Source organism: Cajanus cajan, chromosome 7, assembly GCF_000230855.2.
Source record: "Cajanus cajan strain Asha chromosome 7, NIPB_CcT2T_4, whole genome shotgun sequence".
NCBI classification, from domain to species: domain Eukaryota; kingdom Viridiplantae; phylum Streptophyta; class Magnoliopsida; order Fabales; family Fabaceae; genus Cajanus; species Cajanus cajan.
This window is the reverse complement of record NC_138523.1, coordinates 9073959-9092523: the sequence shown is the minus strand read 5'-3', so window position 1 is coordinate 9092523 and position 18565 is coordinate 9073959. Positions and strand designations below refer to the sequence as shown.

Below are 18565 nucleotides of genomic sequence, written 5' to 3'. Positions count from 1 at the left end.
TTGATATGCATTGATATCTGTCATGAGATGCATTTACTGCATGATTATTAATATGATGAAGTGTGGTGTTTGACTTCATGATTGGTGCATTGTATGTTATGCATGAGTAGTATTGGATAGAGTGTATGGTGATACTCTATGAATATGATTAATGGTTGGATGATTGTGTAATATAGATTATAGTTCTATACTTGTATGATTGATTTGTGAATTCTAGCTTACCCTTCTGTTTTCCATGTGGTGGAACTGCGATGATCATACTTGGTATGGGAGCAGGTCAGGGCTAGCTTGGAGTTGAGGTGTCCGCTGCGAGACGGGGAGCTTTGATCCTCGTGTTAGGATTACCATTTTAGGTAACGATTTTGTCTGTGCTTGACCGGCACTAGGGAATATTATTTTTGGGATGACTGTACATATATGGCGTATTATTTTGTATTTAAGAAATTTAGTTATTTTTATTCCTATATATATATCGTATGTATGAGTTATCCAACTTAATATTTTCTTAGTTCACTAGTAGTAGTGCGATTTCATTAAGTGTAGAGACATGGCGGGTCGTTACAGTTCCTCTGTCAAAGTTGTTGTGGTCCCAAAAGACACATACATGACTGAATTTGGCTCTTGTTTATGAAGTTACTCCATGCATGAGTACCTTCCTTTTGAACCTTTCTTCTCAATGGCTAAAGGGTTGAATGACCCAAATGCCCAAACCTTCTTGCCACAGCTGGTACGCTCTAGGAACTTAACATAAGGCATAATGTTAAGTTAAAATGAATAATTAATGTTGTTGTTGTCCCGAGGTATGGTCTGATTAATATGTGACAGCCCTAACATGATGGATTGGTATGTTGTGTGACAAGATTATGCGTGAGAGGTGCATAAGCTGGTTGAGATGTCCTTGTGCGGGAAAAGGTATCATAACCACAACCCCGTTAGTTTCATGCTCAAGGCTTTTGCCAATATATTATTCAACTTTGGGACGGTATTTATAGAGATGAGAATGTCACTACGCATGTACATTTAATGTAGGTATGTATTTAACGGCTATTTATATATATATATATATATATATATATATATATATATATATATATATATATATATATATATATATATATATATTTATTTATTTATTTATTTACGGTTATTCACCGTATTTGTGGTTATTTATTTAAATGTAAATTTTTAAATAAAAAAGTGATAAATATAATAAAACTATATATCTTTATCTTTATACATATATAAATAAAAGTAATAATAGTGTTGAATAATTCTGTTGTACATTCTCCTTAAAAAAAAAGCGTAATGAAATATTTAATAATAGATAATTAATATGTAATAAATTTTGGAATGATAAACTGTTGTAATTTTGTTGAACAATTGTGATAAATACAGTAACAAGGAATTTTTTTTTTGTAAAGATAGGAAAGATTATAAAGATGATCACAACGAGAATTGAATTTAGGTCATCGTGTTTTTAACTACCTCAAGTCCCAACCCCTTCCCACCCAACCACTAGGCTAAACATAAATTCTTTTATATACAAATTCCGCAATAAACAAATATATGTAGTAGTATTGATTGCTTGAATTCTCATAGTAATAACACACAATAACACACTGTAGAACAATAGTGATGAATGCCGTAATAAGTTATTTAAATAAAAAATTTATGACTCTTGATTGTATCATTTAACTTTACGAACAATAATTAATAATCATATCTTATAATTTACTATAATTAATCTAATATCAAAATAATTAATTTTAGATATTAGAATGAAAAACTAACATGATATTATTTTTTTTAATTAATACATATTATTATCATTGGGTTGGGAGGGGTTGGGAGTAATTAGAAGCATGATGACCTAAGTTCAATCCTCATTGCGATCATCTTTGTAATTTTTCCCATCTTTATAAAAAAAAATATTATTATCATTAAAATTACATAAAATCTTATATATATATATATATATATATATATATATATATATATATATATATACATGTATACACATGTATATATAATTTAAAAAAAATACTATTCTTATAATTTATTTATAAGATTTATGAATTACTAACTCTTTAGTTTATGAAAAAGTAATAATCACCTATAAACATTAATAATCAATGAAAATAATATGTATTAATTAAATATGGTATATATATATATATATATATATATATATATATATATATATATATATATATATATATATATATATAGAAAGAGAGAGAGGTTGATTTGAGTCTAAGAAGGTCAACATATCATTCATTAATTCACTTCATAGTATCATTGTCAATAAGGTCTAAACCTTAATATTTATATTTTCAATATTTATATTTATTTATATTTATATTTATATTTATATTTTAATTTTAATGTTAATTTATGTACTAAAATATTTAAATTTAATATTATATATTTTTTACTTATTTTTAGAATGGTTTACAAAATGTCTCTATATGTGACATTACTCATGAAAATACTAATTACAAGTTAAAAGTTCGTATTATTCATTTGTGGACATTACCCGCATTAAAATATCATAATGAAATTAAGAGTATTGAAATGCTTTTGATCAATAAAAATGTTTGTTTTTTTTTATTATCATACAATATAATTTATATTACATCTTATTATTATATTTTATTATATTTACTTTGAATTCTGTAAACAACTTAATTTTTATTTGCACTTTTTTTTTTATTTAAATAAAGTGAGAAGATTCAAGTGTATGCCAAAAAAAAATTAGTACACAAATTCAACAATGATCTTCAACAAAGACATTGTTATGTGATTGAAAACATTTTAATTGCTGAAAATAATTTAAAATTTAAAATTACAAATCACAATCTCAAGTTGCAAAAAGACTTGAGCATACATTCATCCCTGAAACTTTACCCGGTAATGTTTGAATCAACAAGAAAGGTGTGTATTCTCATGCCAAACTTATTTTGCTTAAACTTCATGAATTGTTGAATTTTTTCATATTCAACTAGTAACCAAACTAATATCAATGGATAAAACTATTTAGTGATATGAGCGATGAAAGAATCTATTTCCTTGGGAGAAACTCCACCTTCATCCTTGGACCTATGGATGGCAGTTTTAAGCCTCGCTGCTTTCTCTCGCATTTCATCGCCTTCCTTTGTTCCCATCAACCTTCTCACACAATTCTCAACAACTGAAGCAGGAACCAACGCATTCCTTTGTGCCCAATCCCTCACAACCAAACCAACCTTGAGCACCTGTGTCACTAAAACTGTGTTTCTTGGTTGGTCAGCGTGCATAGGCCATGCAGCTATTGGCACCCCCATAGTTATGCTCTCTAAGCATGAGTTCCATCCACAATGACTCATAAACCCCCCTGTTGAAGTGTGACTCAAAATTTCCAATTGGGGTGCCCAGTCCCTCACAACTATCCCCAAGCCTTCAACTCTCTCCTCAAACCCACTTGGAAGCTCACGCCTTTTTGCTTCACTTCCATCAAAGTTGTCTCCTTTATCAGCATCTCTTAGCACCCAAATGAACTTGTGCTTGCTTCGTTCCAACCCAGTTGCAATTCGCTCGATTTGTTCCTCAGTCAATGTTGTTGTGGTCCCAAAAGACACATATATAACTGAATTTGGCTCTTGTTTATCAAGCCACTCCATGCATGAGTGCCTTCCTTTTGAATCTTTCTTCTCAATGGCTAAAGGGTTGAATGGCCCCAATGCCCAAACCTTCTTGCCACCACTGATACCCTCTAGGAACTCCATGTAAGCACCTTCAATTACCCTGCTTGTGTTGTAGATTGTACCGTCGCTCAATTTAAGGAATTCTGTCTCTGCAATAAAGGAATCCGTGAGCTGGGTAGTGAAGCATCCTTCTGGAGAAGGGAGTTCCGGGAAATGCAAGCCTTCACGTGAGGGCTTTCCAATTTTCTCCCAAGCATAAGTTGAGATGGTAAAGGCGGACACGGAATGAAAAGTGTAGTTTTCAACATTTGGCATGTTTGTGGCATCTTGTGCCACTGAGGCCATGGCGGAGTCATGAATGACTATGACCCTTTTGGCTTGAGATGTGAAGGATTCAACAAGTTCCCTCACAGGCTCACGAAGATGTGCAGAAACATCAATCCTAAAGGAAGGAACTGTGTGAGATGGGAATTTGGCTTCTACATTGTTGGTGTTGGGAGGATGGGAAACAAAGGGTGGAACTTCGAAACCATGGAAATGGATATTTAAAATGTTGTTGTTGTCACGAAGTATGGCCTGACGAATGTGTGTGGCAGTGCTAACATAATGGACTGGTATGTTGTGTGACAAGATTAGGCGTGAGAGGTGCATAAACTGGTTGAGATGGCCCTGTGCAGGGAAAGGTATCAAAATCACAACCACTTTGCTTTCATGCTCAAGGCTTTTGCCATTTGAATCCATTATGCAACTTTCACGCTGAATTCGCAAATGTTGGTGTGTTGGGTTGATCTTAATTGTTGGTCTCAATGTCAAGTACTTATAGTTATAGGAATTCAGTATATTCTGATTTTTTATTCAGAGTTTTGAGACGTAGTAACAATATAGCATATAATGCTATTAATGAAACATTCATCAAATATATAAATAAATAAAATTTTTCTATATTAATATGAACAATTTTGTTAATTAATTAATATTTTTGAAAATTATAAAACATATTTTATAAGGAAATATTTAGAGAAAAATCTATATTTTTAGTCATAGTGAAATGAGTGAGATTTTATTTTAATTTTTGTAAAACATTTTTTTTGTTTTTTTTTTGTTTTATCTTTTTAAAATTTGAAATCATTGTTTTTGGTCTCTATAAAATAAACAAATTTTTATTTTTTTCTTTGTAAAAAAATTTAATTTTCATTCATCTAAAATTTAAATTCGTTATTTTTTATTCCTAAAGACCATTTTTAAGGTATATATATATATATATATATATATATTATATTTTAAGGATTTAAAAATAATTAAAAATGTCACAGCAGATAAAATATCATATACAGTTGTGGCTACCACCTGTAAAAGTCATACAATTTTGTGGTAAAAGTCATACAATTTTTTAATAAACACATAAGTAGTTATCAAGGGTTAGATAGTAGTACTGTAGTAGGAATTAAAAATATAATAATTTTAAATTTTAGAAACATAAAAAAAAAAAAAAAATATTAAGGACCAAAATTAGAATATTTTGATTTTATAAGGAATAAAAATGTATTTAAGTAACAAATATATCACTACAACAAAATTTATTATTATCAACAATTATTTAATAATAATAAATTAATTGTCTTTATTTTATTATTTAATAAAAATATTAATGACTAATATATAATGGTCACTAAAAATATATTTACATTACACTAAAATTTATTATTAGTAACAATTATTTATTGGGAAAAACTTAAGTCTCATATTGACTGGAAATAAGATAATTAAATAGTATATAAATGGATGATAACTCTTATGTTTCAAGTTTATTTTGTAAGATTGAGTTAGACCTATAACTTACTATTCTAAGTTGGTATTAGATTACTTACCATTATCAAACTCAATATTTCCTAAACTTGAGGGATGTATTGGGAAAAATGTAAGTCTCACATCGACTAGAAAGTAAAAAAATGTCACAAAAAGTTATATAATTTTTCTGACCATTATAAAGGGCTTTTACTAGCACTTTTTCCGATCATTATAAAATGCTTTTACCAGCATTTAGAATAAATATTTTAGCGACACTACATACAATGATTGATGTGAAAATGTCGGTAAAAGATTTTGTAGCAATTTTTATTGTCACTAAAAACCATATTAAATACCACTAAAAATTTATTTTGTTGTAGTGTTCCTATTTCTTTATTTAAAGAAATTAAATCTAAAAATAAGTATTAAAGTATATTAGAATAGTTAATATTAATAAATAGTAACGAAATCCTTTTACAAATATATAAATAAACATATATTTTCTTATTTAACCTGCCACAGTTTAGTTAAACATATGCATAGATTCTAACATTTAATATTATTAATATGATACTTATACAAATTAAACTCATAAGTAAATATAATTTTAGTTATAAAGTGCGACTCACTTTTGTTAATTAAATAATTATTTTGAAAAAATATATTTTATTCAAAAAAATAAATTAAAAAAATATGTTTTTTTTATCCATTACCAGAGTTCAAAACAAAATAAATAAAAAAATTATGTGTATATACACACATATAATTTTTTATTTTTAATTTGAGATATCTTTTTAATAAATATATATATTTTTCAAAAATCTTAATTAATTAAAAAAATCGTGTCACATTTTATGAGAAAAAAATATTTATTTATGAATTTAATTTTTAAAATTATTACATTAATAATATTAAATGTTAGAATCTACATTGATATGCATATTTTAGATTTAATTTCCTTATATATAGAAATACATATTTGTTTATATATATATATATATATATATATTTTTTTTTTTTTGTAAAAGTATTACATTACTACTTACTTACTAATATTAATTGTTCGAATATACTTTAAGGATATGAATAATAATTAGTGGCTTAATTAATGGATGTTAATATTCAATTTAGACTATTATTATTTATAGTTTTATTATGTATTGTTATCTTCTTTGTGTAATTATTTAGCTATCATATGTATTTATAAATAGGCTAAATCCTTTCCTAGAAATAATACATTAGTTAGATTCTTTTCTCCACCTAATATTGTCTTGTCTGTTCTCTTTACTTTATTTTTCTTTCATAACATGTTATCAACATGATAGTCTTCTTTTCCATTGGTGTTGCAACTTGTGACATCTACTATCTCACATGCCATAACACATAATATATCAAATAACTAAATAACCTAAAATATAATAGATAAGTTCAAAATCATGCAGGTAGAAAGAATCAAATTTTAACACAAACTAGACTCAGCAAAAATATTAAATTACAAACGAATTAAAATTAAACTACTCAAATTAAATAACATAAATCAAATCCTAACTAGTCCTAACTAATTCCTCGGTATCATATGCCCTATCAAAGCATAACCCTTCTATGAAGACTAAGCCTTATCACTAACATCCTCAACATTATGTTTAAGATCACTTGCAACAACATACAAGAAGAGCAACACAAAACAAGGAGGGAAAGAAACATCTCACTCTGGCTCGTGGCATAAGATGTAGTCAAGCAACCAAACACATATAAGACATATACCAAAATAACATAAACATATCGATCATATAACATAGTCCATTCATTTACAATATAACAACTAAATACGACATAACATTAAGATACATTATGCAATGGACATGTACTACATGTTATCATGCATGTGGCACCAGTAAAAAATATCACATATTACACTTGTGCATTGTTGCTAGTAATACATATAAAATATTTTAAGAGTACATGTTGTGTCACACCCTATATGCATTCTCACTAGAAAGACATACTAACAGGGCTTGGTTGAGATAGCTAAGTTATGCAAGATACATCCCATGTTCACGAAGACAAGATCAGGACTTCCAAATCAAGTTATCCCCAAGGTTGATTTCCAAGCTTTTGTTGGTCCCAGGTAGAACATGAATCTAGAAGGGGGTTTGAATAGATTCTTCCCTTAGACAACTTCTAATAGTTTTTCAAACTTTCTTATTTCTTTACTTTTTTTAGACCAATTTCAATTAATCACATTCAGATTACTAAAACAATCAAGAATACAATTAATCAGATTTTATACACAGGGGAACAAATATTGTAATCCAAATTGATTTTTGTAATTACCTTATATCTTTATTACCAAATTCTTTCTTTATTTCCAAATTGCATATATCATATGTACACAAATTGCCAAATCAACAATTTATAATATTCAAGAAAAAAATTTCTTAAAATTCTTGAGATCCTTTTTTTTTTTATTTTATCAATTTAACAAGAATTATAACAACGTATGAAGATTAAGAGAGAATTTGCACAGTGATCTATACTGGTTCAACGATACAAAGGCCTACATCCAGTTTTAGACTTAGCTCCTCACTAAATCCAGTCATTCCACTATAATATTTTTTACAAACACCATGTACAAGCAATATTATAATCAGAATCTAAGTCACTTAATCTTAATCCCACAAGATTACACAAACACAAAATTCTTGCACCTCAAGAATCCACTTGAGAAAAACCTATCCCAAGATTTCTGTTAACTTTTTCTTGAGACACCCTATCTTAAAAAGTAACATAATCAAAAGTTCAAACAAAGATTAAAGATTGAAAAGAATACACCTGAAATGTGTAGAATGATCTTGTTCAAAGATTAGCTCATAAACTTCTTAAAATCTTTCAAGAACTCATCTTCATTAATCAATCTTTAGCACTTGTATTCTTTCTAAAAAGTATGTGATATATTCTTGTTCTAAAAATGTTTTGTAGAATAATTTCGTAACAACTGTAATTTATTACCGATGCAGGTAATCTATTACCAGACTTTTAAAAACTGAAATCAGATTGATTCTAGAATATAGGTAATATATTACCAAGGATGGTAATCAATTGTCTTGAGCTTTAACAAACATAAAACTCAATTTTATGCAAAGGTAATCGATTGCTGAGGAGGGTAATCGATTAACCTGATGCCAAAATCACTTGTTTTCACTCAAAAGTTACCATGGTAATCTATTACCTTGATTAGTAATCGATTATCAAAGAGAGGACTTCGAATTCCACTTCAAAGCTAAGTTTTAGTAATCTATTGCCTAAAATGGTAATCTATTACCTAACTTGATATTGAATTCTTTTGGATGAACCAAGTTTTATTTAATGTCAAAATACTTTATAATCTATTACCAACTCTTGATAATCTATTACATTATGTTTTCACATAAAATGAGAAACATTGAGTTATGTTTACTAAAACAAGTTAAGTTTTTGAAATCATAACAAGCAAACACATATAAGCCTAAGTCTTATAAAATAATCAATACAATATCCTTTTAACATAGGCCAAAAATATAAAATGAAGTAAATTTAAACAAAGCTATATCACAACTAGAACTACTTCTTCAAGAGGGCTTCAAACTCAACAATCTCCCCCTTTTTGGTTTTGATGATCCAAATACCAAAAGTGTACCAAAAGTGCTTCATGATATAAGACTTGTGTTGCTTGATCTTGCAAAACTAATGAATACTTCCAAAGCAAAATGTTATCTAATATCCAGATTAAAGACACTTGTGTTCAAACATATACCAAACATAGTATCATCATTTTTCTCCCCCTGTTTGGCTTAATCCAAACAAAAAAAAAGAGTAAATAGAGAAAACAAATGATATATAAGAAATATATATCACAACAAATATTGATATTAAAGTAAACAATTAAAATGTAAATTGTTCAAACATAGAAACAAATTACAACCCAAAAATTAAAATTGTTTAAATCACAAACTGAAATGCAACAAAACATATTAAAATGTTGTGCCTAGGGATATGCTCAATCTAGGCTAGTGTGCTCATCAGGATAGGGAATGTCCATAACATTTAAGCGTTCTGAAATGAACCCAAAACAATCCTTGAGTTCTTGATAATCTCGCCTTTGAGATTCCCTAATATCATCAAGTTTTGTCAGCACAGATAGCTCCAATGCTGAGAGAGACTTAGGCCCTTCTGCTTTAACTTTCGATTCCGCTTCAATTTTTGGTTGAGAAGGCTCTCCAGCTTCCACATTGGGCACATCTTCTCTAGATAGCCAACCAACATCTATCTTAATATTTTTGATAATTAAATAATATTTTTGAAAATACATATTTTATTCAAAAAAATAAATTAAAAATATGTTTTTTTTATCCATTACTAGAGTTCATAACAAAATAAATAAAAAAAATTATGTGTACACATACACACATATAATTTTTTGTCATTAATTTGAGATATCTTTTTCATAAATATATATTTTTCAAAAATCTTAATTAATTAAAAAGATTGTGTTACACCTTATAAGAAAAAAATATTTATTTATGAATTTAATTTGTAAAATTATTTCATTAATAATATTAAATGTTAGAATCTACATCGATATGCATATTTTAGATTTAGTTTCTTTATACATAGAAATACATATTTGTTTATATATATATATATATATATATATATATATATATATATATAAATTAAGATAATTTTTTCATTCTAAATAAGAAAATATATATTTATTTATATATTTGTAAAAGTATTACATTACTATTTACTAATATTAATTGTTCGAATATACTTTAATGATATGAATAATAATTAGTGACTTAATTAGTGGATGTCAATATTTAATTTACATTATTACTATTTATATTTTCTTTATGTATTGTTACCTTATTTGTATAATTGTTCAGTTATCATATGTACTTATAAATAAGCTAAATGCTCTACTAGAAATAATACATCAATCAAATTATTTTTTCCACCTCATATTGTCTTGTTTATTTTTTTTACTTTATATTTCTTTTATAACATGTTATCAACATAATAGTTTTTCTTTTTCATTGGTGGTACAACCTGTGACACTCACTACCCCACATGGCATAAAACATAATATATTGAATAACTAAAAAACCTAAAATATAATATATAAGCTCAAAATCATACAGGTAGAAATAATCACATTTTAACATAAACTAGACTTAGCAAAAATATTAAATTACAAAGGAATTAAAATTAAACTACTTAAATCAATAACATAAATCAAATATAACTAGTCCTAAATAATTCCCTGGTATCATGTGCCCTATCAAAGGATAACCCTTTTATGAGGACTAAGCCTCGTCATTAACATCCTCAACATCATGTTTAAGATCACTTGCAATAACATACAAGAAAAGAAACATAAAACAAGTAGAGTGAGAAACATCTCACTTTGTGATTGAAGAGCATAGACCAAGGATCCAACCACTAGAGCCATAGCCAGGAGATTACAGGAATATTTGATTGCTTCAGAGCTTGGTGGGCCTAGGGTATTCTTCACATGGGCTTCATAGTGATCCACCTTAATTATTTGTACTTAACTTTGTAGTGTAGGATTTATATGTTTTCTTGTATTTTTGGGCCACCTAGATTAGGTTTTTAGGCCTTAGGCTTAGAGGGTTTGTGTTTTGGGCTTTATGGGCCTTGGGTATTTTGGTACCTAATATTTGGCTCATTTTGCTTCTTTTATTATTTCCTATTTTTTGTATTTGATAGGCCATTGTATTTCGACCATTAGGATAGGAAAATAGAGTCAAAACATAAATAGGTAAAGTCAGCTAGATTTAAGTTTCATTTATAAGTAATTTTAGTTGTATTTAGGTCACATGTATTAACCCAATGGTGGTTGCACATGACACGTCCCAAATCAGCCTCAAATGACCTCTAAATGCAACTTAAATGCATAATTGAACCAGGCACATGGCATAGCACATGGGAGTGACCGAGAATTTTGAATTCAAATACCATTGAATTCAAAATTCGGTGCCAAAGAAATGATTGAGTTTGGCGCCAATTGTGCCATCCACTTAGCCTATAAATTTACTCATTCCTTCACATTTAAATCACTTTTGAATATATGAGATTTCTGACCATTTTGCTTCAGCAAAACTCTCTCTCAAAAGTCACCTTCACACCTAGTCTTTAGGGATCCTAGAAGGCTTCTAGCTAGGTTTAGCACCTTGTGAGAAATCCTTTGCTCCTTTAGCCTTGGTGCTTCCTTCTCCTTCAATTCCGCATCTCATTATCATCTTTTAGATCCTGAGCATCCAAAGTTCCCTCAAGGAAAATATTGATGGAGTAAAGCCAGGGGAAGTAAATCCATCATTTCACCTAGTTTTGCCATCACTCTACCTCATGGTGTAAGATGTAATCAAGCAATCAAACACAGACAAGACATATATCAATATAACAAACATATCGATCATATAACATATTCCATTCATTCATAATATAACAACTAAATACCACATAGCTTTAAGATGCATTATGCAATGGATATGGATTACATGTTATCATGCATGTGGGGCTAGTAAAAAATCACATATCACACCTGTGCATTGCCGCTAGAAATACATGTAGAGTAATCTGGGAGTACATGCTAGGTCACACCCTCTACACACTCTCACTAAAAGGACATACTATCAGGGTCTGGTTAGGATAACTAAGTCATGTAAGATATATCCCATACACACAAGGGTAGGACTAGGACTTCCAAACCGATCATTCCTAAGGTTGGTTCCCAAAGCTTTTACACCAGAGACCTTCCCTAGTGGTGTATTACATGTCGTACCCTTTAAAAATATTTTATGCATATGATGCATGTCAAACAGACTTTATGCATTACATTCACATGGTCTTATACCATAGTACATCACACATCTTATCATACCATATCATGACTAAGCCTCACTTAGACTTCTCATCATCTGACTCTCACATGACCCATACACATCAAATGCATCAATGTCAAAGCACATCAATCAATTCATACATAACTCACAGTGTTATATCAATGACATACACACTACCACCAATTATTAAGTAATACAATGATTACACAATATCATCTAATACACCTCAAGTAAAAATCATTATGAGATCGTTTAATCATATGTTAGTACCTTAACCATAGTCACTGAAATAAATGTCATTAAGAATTTAAATCAATAGCATAACTAGTCTAACAATTTTATCACTATCACACATGAAGTCCTTAGACATTGTTATCATTAAAATATATATCTCAAGTCATTAACAATCAACTTACATCATAACTTATTAACAATTATTTTCTACCATAATTTATTCTTCCTAAACATTGATATAAGTACCTCAAATCATTCATAAGATCAAACACTTAAAGGGTAAAGTTATTCATCATCTTCATTCACAAACTACATTTCAACAACTTAACCTTCTAAGACATTATGTGATCCAAACATCCTATCTAGAGCTATATATACGATATCAAGTTGATCTTAATTTTATTAGAAAGATAAGACAATTATCTCCAATTTCTATGTTGACCCGAAGAGCTAATTATTCCATCTACTATATTTAAAATACAAAATGCAACGTTTGAGCCTAAACCTGACAAGTTGACCTCCACTCACTAATTTAATCATAACTTGAGTTCTAGACCTCCCTTTTAAGTGATTCCAACATTTGAAAATAAAATCAAGGGCTATAAATTTTATGAAGATTACAAAACCTAATTATGTCATTTAAGTCTACTCGAAAGGCTTACAATGTAAACATGTTACATTTTGTGCACAAAGTATGAGGTTCATCTTTTAACTCACATAATTTGGTCATTCCTTAACATTTTTATGTGATTCTTGAGTCGAAAATATAGCCCCAAGTATGTAATTTCTAACCCAATAATTGGAACTTAATTTCATTAATCACGCATATGAAAATCACATAATACCAAGTTATGTTCTTATCAAGATTTTCAAAACATGACACAACTCACATTCAAACTCTCTTCTCTCAATCCAATCAGTAAAAACATAGATTAAATCCTAACATTACTCTATTATATCATTAATTACTCAAATTTAATCTTAATTTCACATAATTGCATACTCATAACATCTTCTCATACAATTTCCCAAATACATTCCCTTAGGATACCCATAAGAATCCACAGACAACTTAAATCATATCAAGAGGGCCCATCATTTTAGACACCATTTTTTGTCTAGGGCACAAAAATAAAGACTTGGAAGCTCCTAAGCTACAGAGGAGTGACCATAGAAGACTCCGAGGAAGATCAATAAATGTCCAAGATGAATAAATAAGAGAGAATCTCATGCCTCATACTAGATTTTCATAACCCGACCATTAAGATAGAATAAAAATGTCTTAGGAGGTTATCATCCAAAATTTAACCCGATTGAACGGTTAATAAATTTGCTAAGGGATCAAAAATCGTCACTAGTCTGTGCATGACGATCATATTTCAGACATCATTTTTTCTGTCATGCTAACTCTCATTACAGACCTAATTTCAATGATCCCACCGTTGAAGGTAAAGATCAATGTCTCTAGAAGATACCATTAAAGAACTAGCATGATCCAAAAACTAACAAGTTCTCCAAAGGTCCCATTCAAAACCTAAAAAAATGGGTTTTATTTTGCATAGTGTTTTTGTTTTGATTGTATCCCTCGATACAGACCTAATTTCAATGATCCCACCTTTGATGTGAAGGATCAATGTCTCAAGAAGATACCATCAAAGAAACAACACAATCTAATGGCTAACGAGTTCTCTAGAGGCCCCATTCAGCACCTAAAAAGTGGGTTTTATTTTGGACAACATTTTTGTTCTGATAGTATCTTTCGATTCAGACCTAATTTCAACAATCCCACCATTGAAGTTAAAAATCAGTGTATTGAGAAGATATCATCAAAGAACAACACAATCCAACGGCTAATGAGTTCTCTAGAGACCCCGTACAGGACCTCAAAAATTTGTTTTTTGTGAATTTAGTCCCACATTTAAAAGAACTCAAAGGACTAAGTCCCACATCTAAATTTCTCGAAGGATTTCGCCTCCTAGATGGTTATATAAGTAAATCCTTGACAAGGGGAATGGACACACTTCTCTCCCCCTCTAACTCTATTCGAATAGCTCAAAACAATGCTTTAAGAATTTTCCATAAAGGGATCCTTGATATTTTATAGGGATTTTAGAGTCTTTTAGTTTAAATATTTTTTAGAGTTTTGTGAGGTACTACTGTAGAGTGCCAGAGGCTGCCAAATTGCAGCTTCAAGTTTTGAAGATTTATAAAAGTCTTGCTTCGGAGGTTCTTATTTCTTGATCTCTTCAAGTATGATTTAGAATTTTTTAGGCATAATGTAATTTATTTTTATGCATGTTTTAATAAATAGGGGTAAAAATATAAATTAAAATATTTTGTTAGTAAATTTGTCACAGGAACTAATTTTAGGCATTGTAGGGTGCCTAACACATTCCCTACACGTAATCGACCCCGAACCCAACTCTATTTATGCATGCTTAAGTTGAATTTTTGAAAACCTTTTCTTTTTTGATGTTTTGAGTAAAATATTAGTGACAACTCCATGAACCTGAAGCACTTTTTCGAAAACCACCAGTGGAGGTTTAGTCCAATTATTGGGCATTCCGAAGCTGGTGAGATTTTTAGGGTCTAACCATCGATTCGTGTAAAACCTTCCCTAAGAAGAAACTTGATAGGTCACCATGTATGTTCTTTATGGGATCTAGTCGCGACAGGTGTAGATCTCGTTGAGGAGAAGCTAAGAGGGTCAGACCCATTTAGTGACAAATTTATTGAAAAACTATAATTTTTAATCTAAATTTTTACCCTTCATTATTTGTAAATAATTGTTGTTAGTTTGACTTGAATAAACTACTGGTTGTTACATTTCTACACTCTATGAAATACAAATTGTACCCAACCCTTGCACACAATAATTCCTCCTATACTCAGGGGCATGGGTGGTAATCTTTAGGGAGTGGATAACGTACGCTTAGCCATAGATGGGTCTTAGTCGCCCACAAGTCATTTTTGAAAATCATCACTCAAGGTGATAATTGGTTACCTCGGTTCGATACTTGGACAAACCACCAATGTTTGCTAGTTGACGATGTTAAAGGGACTGGGACCCTATAATGGAGAACCTTGTAGGCCTTGGACTGGTGAGAACAGCTAGAACCTACTTGAGAATATGCACTTTGCTGCAAGGACCTCTACTTTTGGGAAAAAAATGTGACTATTCGTTGGTGTATGTTGTTTGAATTATTGTGTGCATTGTCGTGTGTTGTTTGTTGTTTTCAATAAATTTCCTTTGATAAAGAAAACACACAAAACATTTCAAACAACATTCGTTTTCACGAGGAAAAACCAAGAGCGAAAACGTAATAAATATAAGTAAGGCATGCATTTCATTTAATAAACTCCCATCATGCATATTTTTTACAATAAGGACATTAGGACCACGAAAGATTTCTAGCAAAGGCAAAGGGGCCGAAGTTGGTGTAACCTTCGTCATACCCTAAAATATTAGGGAAAGGAACATTAGTGTTTGAGGGAAGCAAGTCACCTTATCTATAGGGGTGAAAACATCTTAAGGAAAAAGGTTACTCAGTCGATATCAAGAATTTTTCCCTCATTTTTGTAAAATAAAATCTAACACACATAATTCCTAGAAAGTGGCTTTTCAACACTCCATTCTCACAAAAGCTCAGAATCAAAAAAATAGAAGGCATGAAGGAGCAAAATACTAGTTCACACTACTAAGATTATTGATCATAACCCTGCCAAGTCGTTATGTTGCTAAAATACTTCTGTGAATTTTTTTATTATCAATGCATTCATACATGCACTCATCCTAGGTTTATATGTCATATAGACTCATGCATCATGCATAAAAAATAAAATATGTAAAATAAACAAAATAATAAGCATGCATCATTAGAGTTTAAGGCACATGCATACATGCACCTCATACAAATATGCATAAGCATTGCATACCATGCATTAAAATAAAATCCCTAGGAGAAGATAGAGTCTCATGCGTAAGTCCTCATGCATCACATAGACTTTGGAATTTAAATCATGCACTACATCATGTAAGCTTAATTTCAAATAATAATAATAATAAATGGAAAAATTTTAAGACCTAAGGCAAGGATGGCAAGTCGATACTCCCTTAAATACAGAAGACAGAAGGGGATGGGATAAAAGGATAAGGGACATGCATAGAAGAGACGAATGGTCATGCAAGAAAAGCACCAACATCACTCTCCATCTCGATAGTGACTACTAGAAGACTTGTCCACACTCGAAGCAGACCTTACCTTCAACCTAAAAAAATGTGTTAATAAAAGGAAATGAAAAAAAGAAAGCCTGGTATGATGTCTTAAAGAAAAAGAGGCGGCCTACTAGATCAAAAACCCGCAAAGGGAGGTCTAGGAAAAAATTACGATCAAAAGAAAAAAGGTCTGCTAAGACGTCCTAGGCAAAAATGAGTAGCCCATTAGATCGAAAATCCGCAAAGGATGGTCTAAGCAAAGATAGGGCCAAAAGAAAATGCAAAGATAACTTAGAATGTTGAAGCTCTGGCAAGTTTAAAAGAAAGAGCAATAAGTCTTCACATTCGATTATTGTTGTCTAGTTGGAAGATCAAAGCATGTATTACAAGCCATAAGCCTAACTGACACTTTGTTAAGTGCTAGTTCCTATCCCTTGGACAAAAATGGAGACACCCTTCATCCTTTAGGGTAGAAGTAAAAGGAGAAGTTGCAAGGCCTCAAAGCATAAGGATGTCATGGCATGAGGAAGTCTATAAAGGAAATCTCCTAAACAACGTGAGAGGATCCGAGTACATGTATTGAAGGAAGATCACGTCCATCCAAATTCAACATCAAGGACTACTTTTAAAATAACTTTTGTTATAGTGCTTAACCCTATAGTCATGCCCAAGGCTTTAGGGACTCCTCAATAAGGGCACTTGTCTCTTTTAAATGATTAATGAAGAAATGCATATCAATTCATTTCATTTCTTGCATCTCTTCTTACATCTCCAATCCCAAGCATAATAAACCATAACAATTACACCTAAAACTGGTAATGCTAATAATATGCTTAGGTAGTCATGACTTGTTCATTAATAAAGATAAAAAGGGACCATCTTGCAAGCTTTAGGGGATGGCTTCAGCACACACGCTTGGTCGTACCAAGACATGCCAAGACCGAAGGGACCACATAGGCAGATGGGACGAAAAAGAAAAAAAATTCGCTAGACTTAACAAGGACAATTTACGCAAAAGTTAGAGCAACTTATTAGGCTGAAAACCCACAAGGGCGATCTAGACAAAAATTAAGGTCAAAACAAAACATAAAAGCATGCCAGGACAAAGTCTTAGGCAAAAAAAAAAAAGGGCAAAGTACCCGGTAGGAAACCCACTAAAAGGACTGCACAAAAATTAGGGTTTGACCCACTTGGAAGCCCATAAAAGGGATGATTTAAGAAAAAAGTCTGTTAGGAGACTCAGAAAGGGAGTAACCTAGGCAAAAGTTGCGACATGAAATATATAAGTCATCTAAATATCCACCAAAGTCGGGCGGTCTAGACAAAGACTGGTATAAGCCCAAACATGAGCCGACCGAAGCAAAGTGAGGAAACCTTCCCAAGATCAACAGCCAAAGCATGTGCCCTTTCCAAAGAAGGGAAAGCTACCAATAGGGGTATGCATGCAGGCCCTATCCAAAGGAATCTGTCGCGGCAAGCAACATGAAAGAAGATGCATCCCTCAAACAAGAAAAGCAAAAGCTAGTGCAAAACAGAAAGCCTTTATATATATATCCAAATGAGCATAAGCTACTGGGGCATTAAGGATGGTATCCATATGAGCAAAAGCTAGGCCCCCTTTACATCACTGAATTTTGACTTGTTCACGTAGTTAGTGTCTTTATGTTCAATAAATTTATATTTCTTATAAAATTTCAGTTTCACACAATTTTATAATGAGGCATGAGCAATAGATA

The 18565-nt window shown here is 30.8% G+C and overlaps 1 protein-coding gene and 1 pseudogene across 1 annotated transcript; both read right to left on the bottom strand.

Moving 5' to 3' along the window:
* The window catches only part of LOC145949799 (zeatin O-glucosyltransferase-like), a 38631-nt pseudogene extending 37875 nt beyond the window's left edge, over positions 1-756 (bottom strand).
* A 1696-nt stretch (positions 757-2452) lies between these two features.
* LOC109815542 (zeatin O-glucosyltransferase) lies at positions 2453-4721 on the bottom strand. Its single transcript, XM_020380297.3, has one exon. The coding sequence runs from the start codon at positions 4422-4424 to the stop codon at positions 3033-3035; it is 1392 nt and encodes a 463-aa protein (XP_020235886.2). The 5' UTR covers positions 4425-4721; the 3' UTR covers positions 2453-3032.
* Between the last annotated feature and the right edge of the window lie 13844 nt (positions 4722-18565).

What these genes read in the sequence shown, in the direction of transcription:
- LOC109815542 (XM_020380297.3), bottom strand. Translation starts at nt 4,424, where the DNA reads ATGGATTCAAATGGCAAAAGCCTTGAGCATGAAAGCAAAGTGGTTGTG.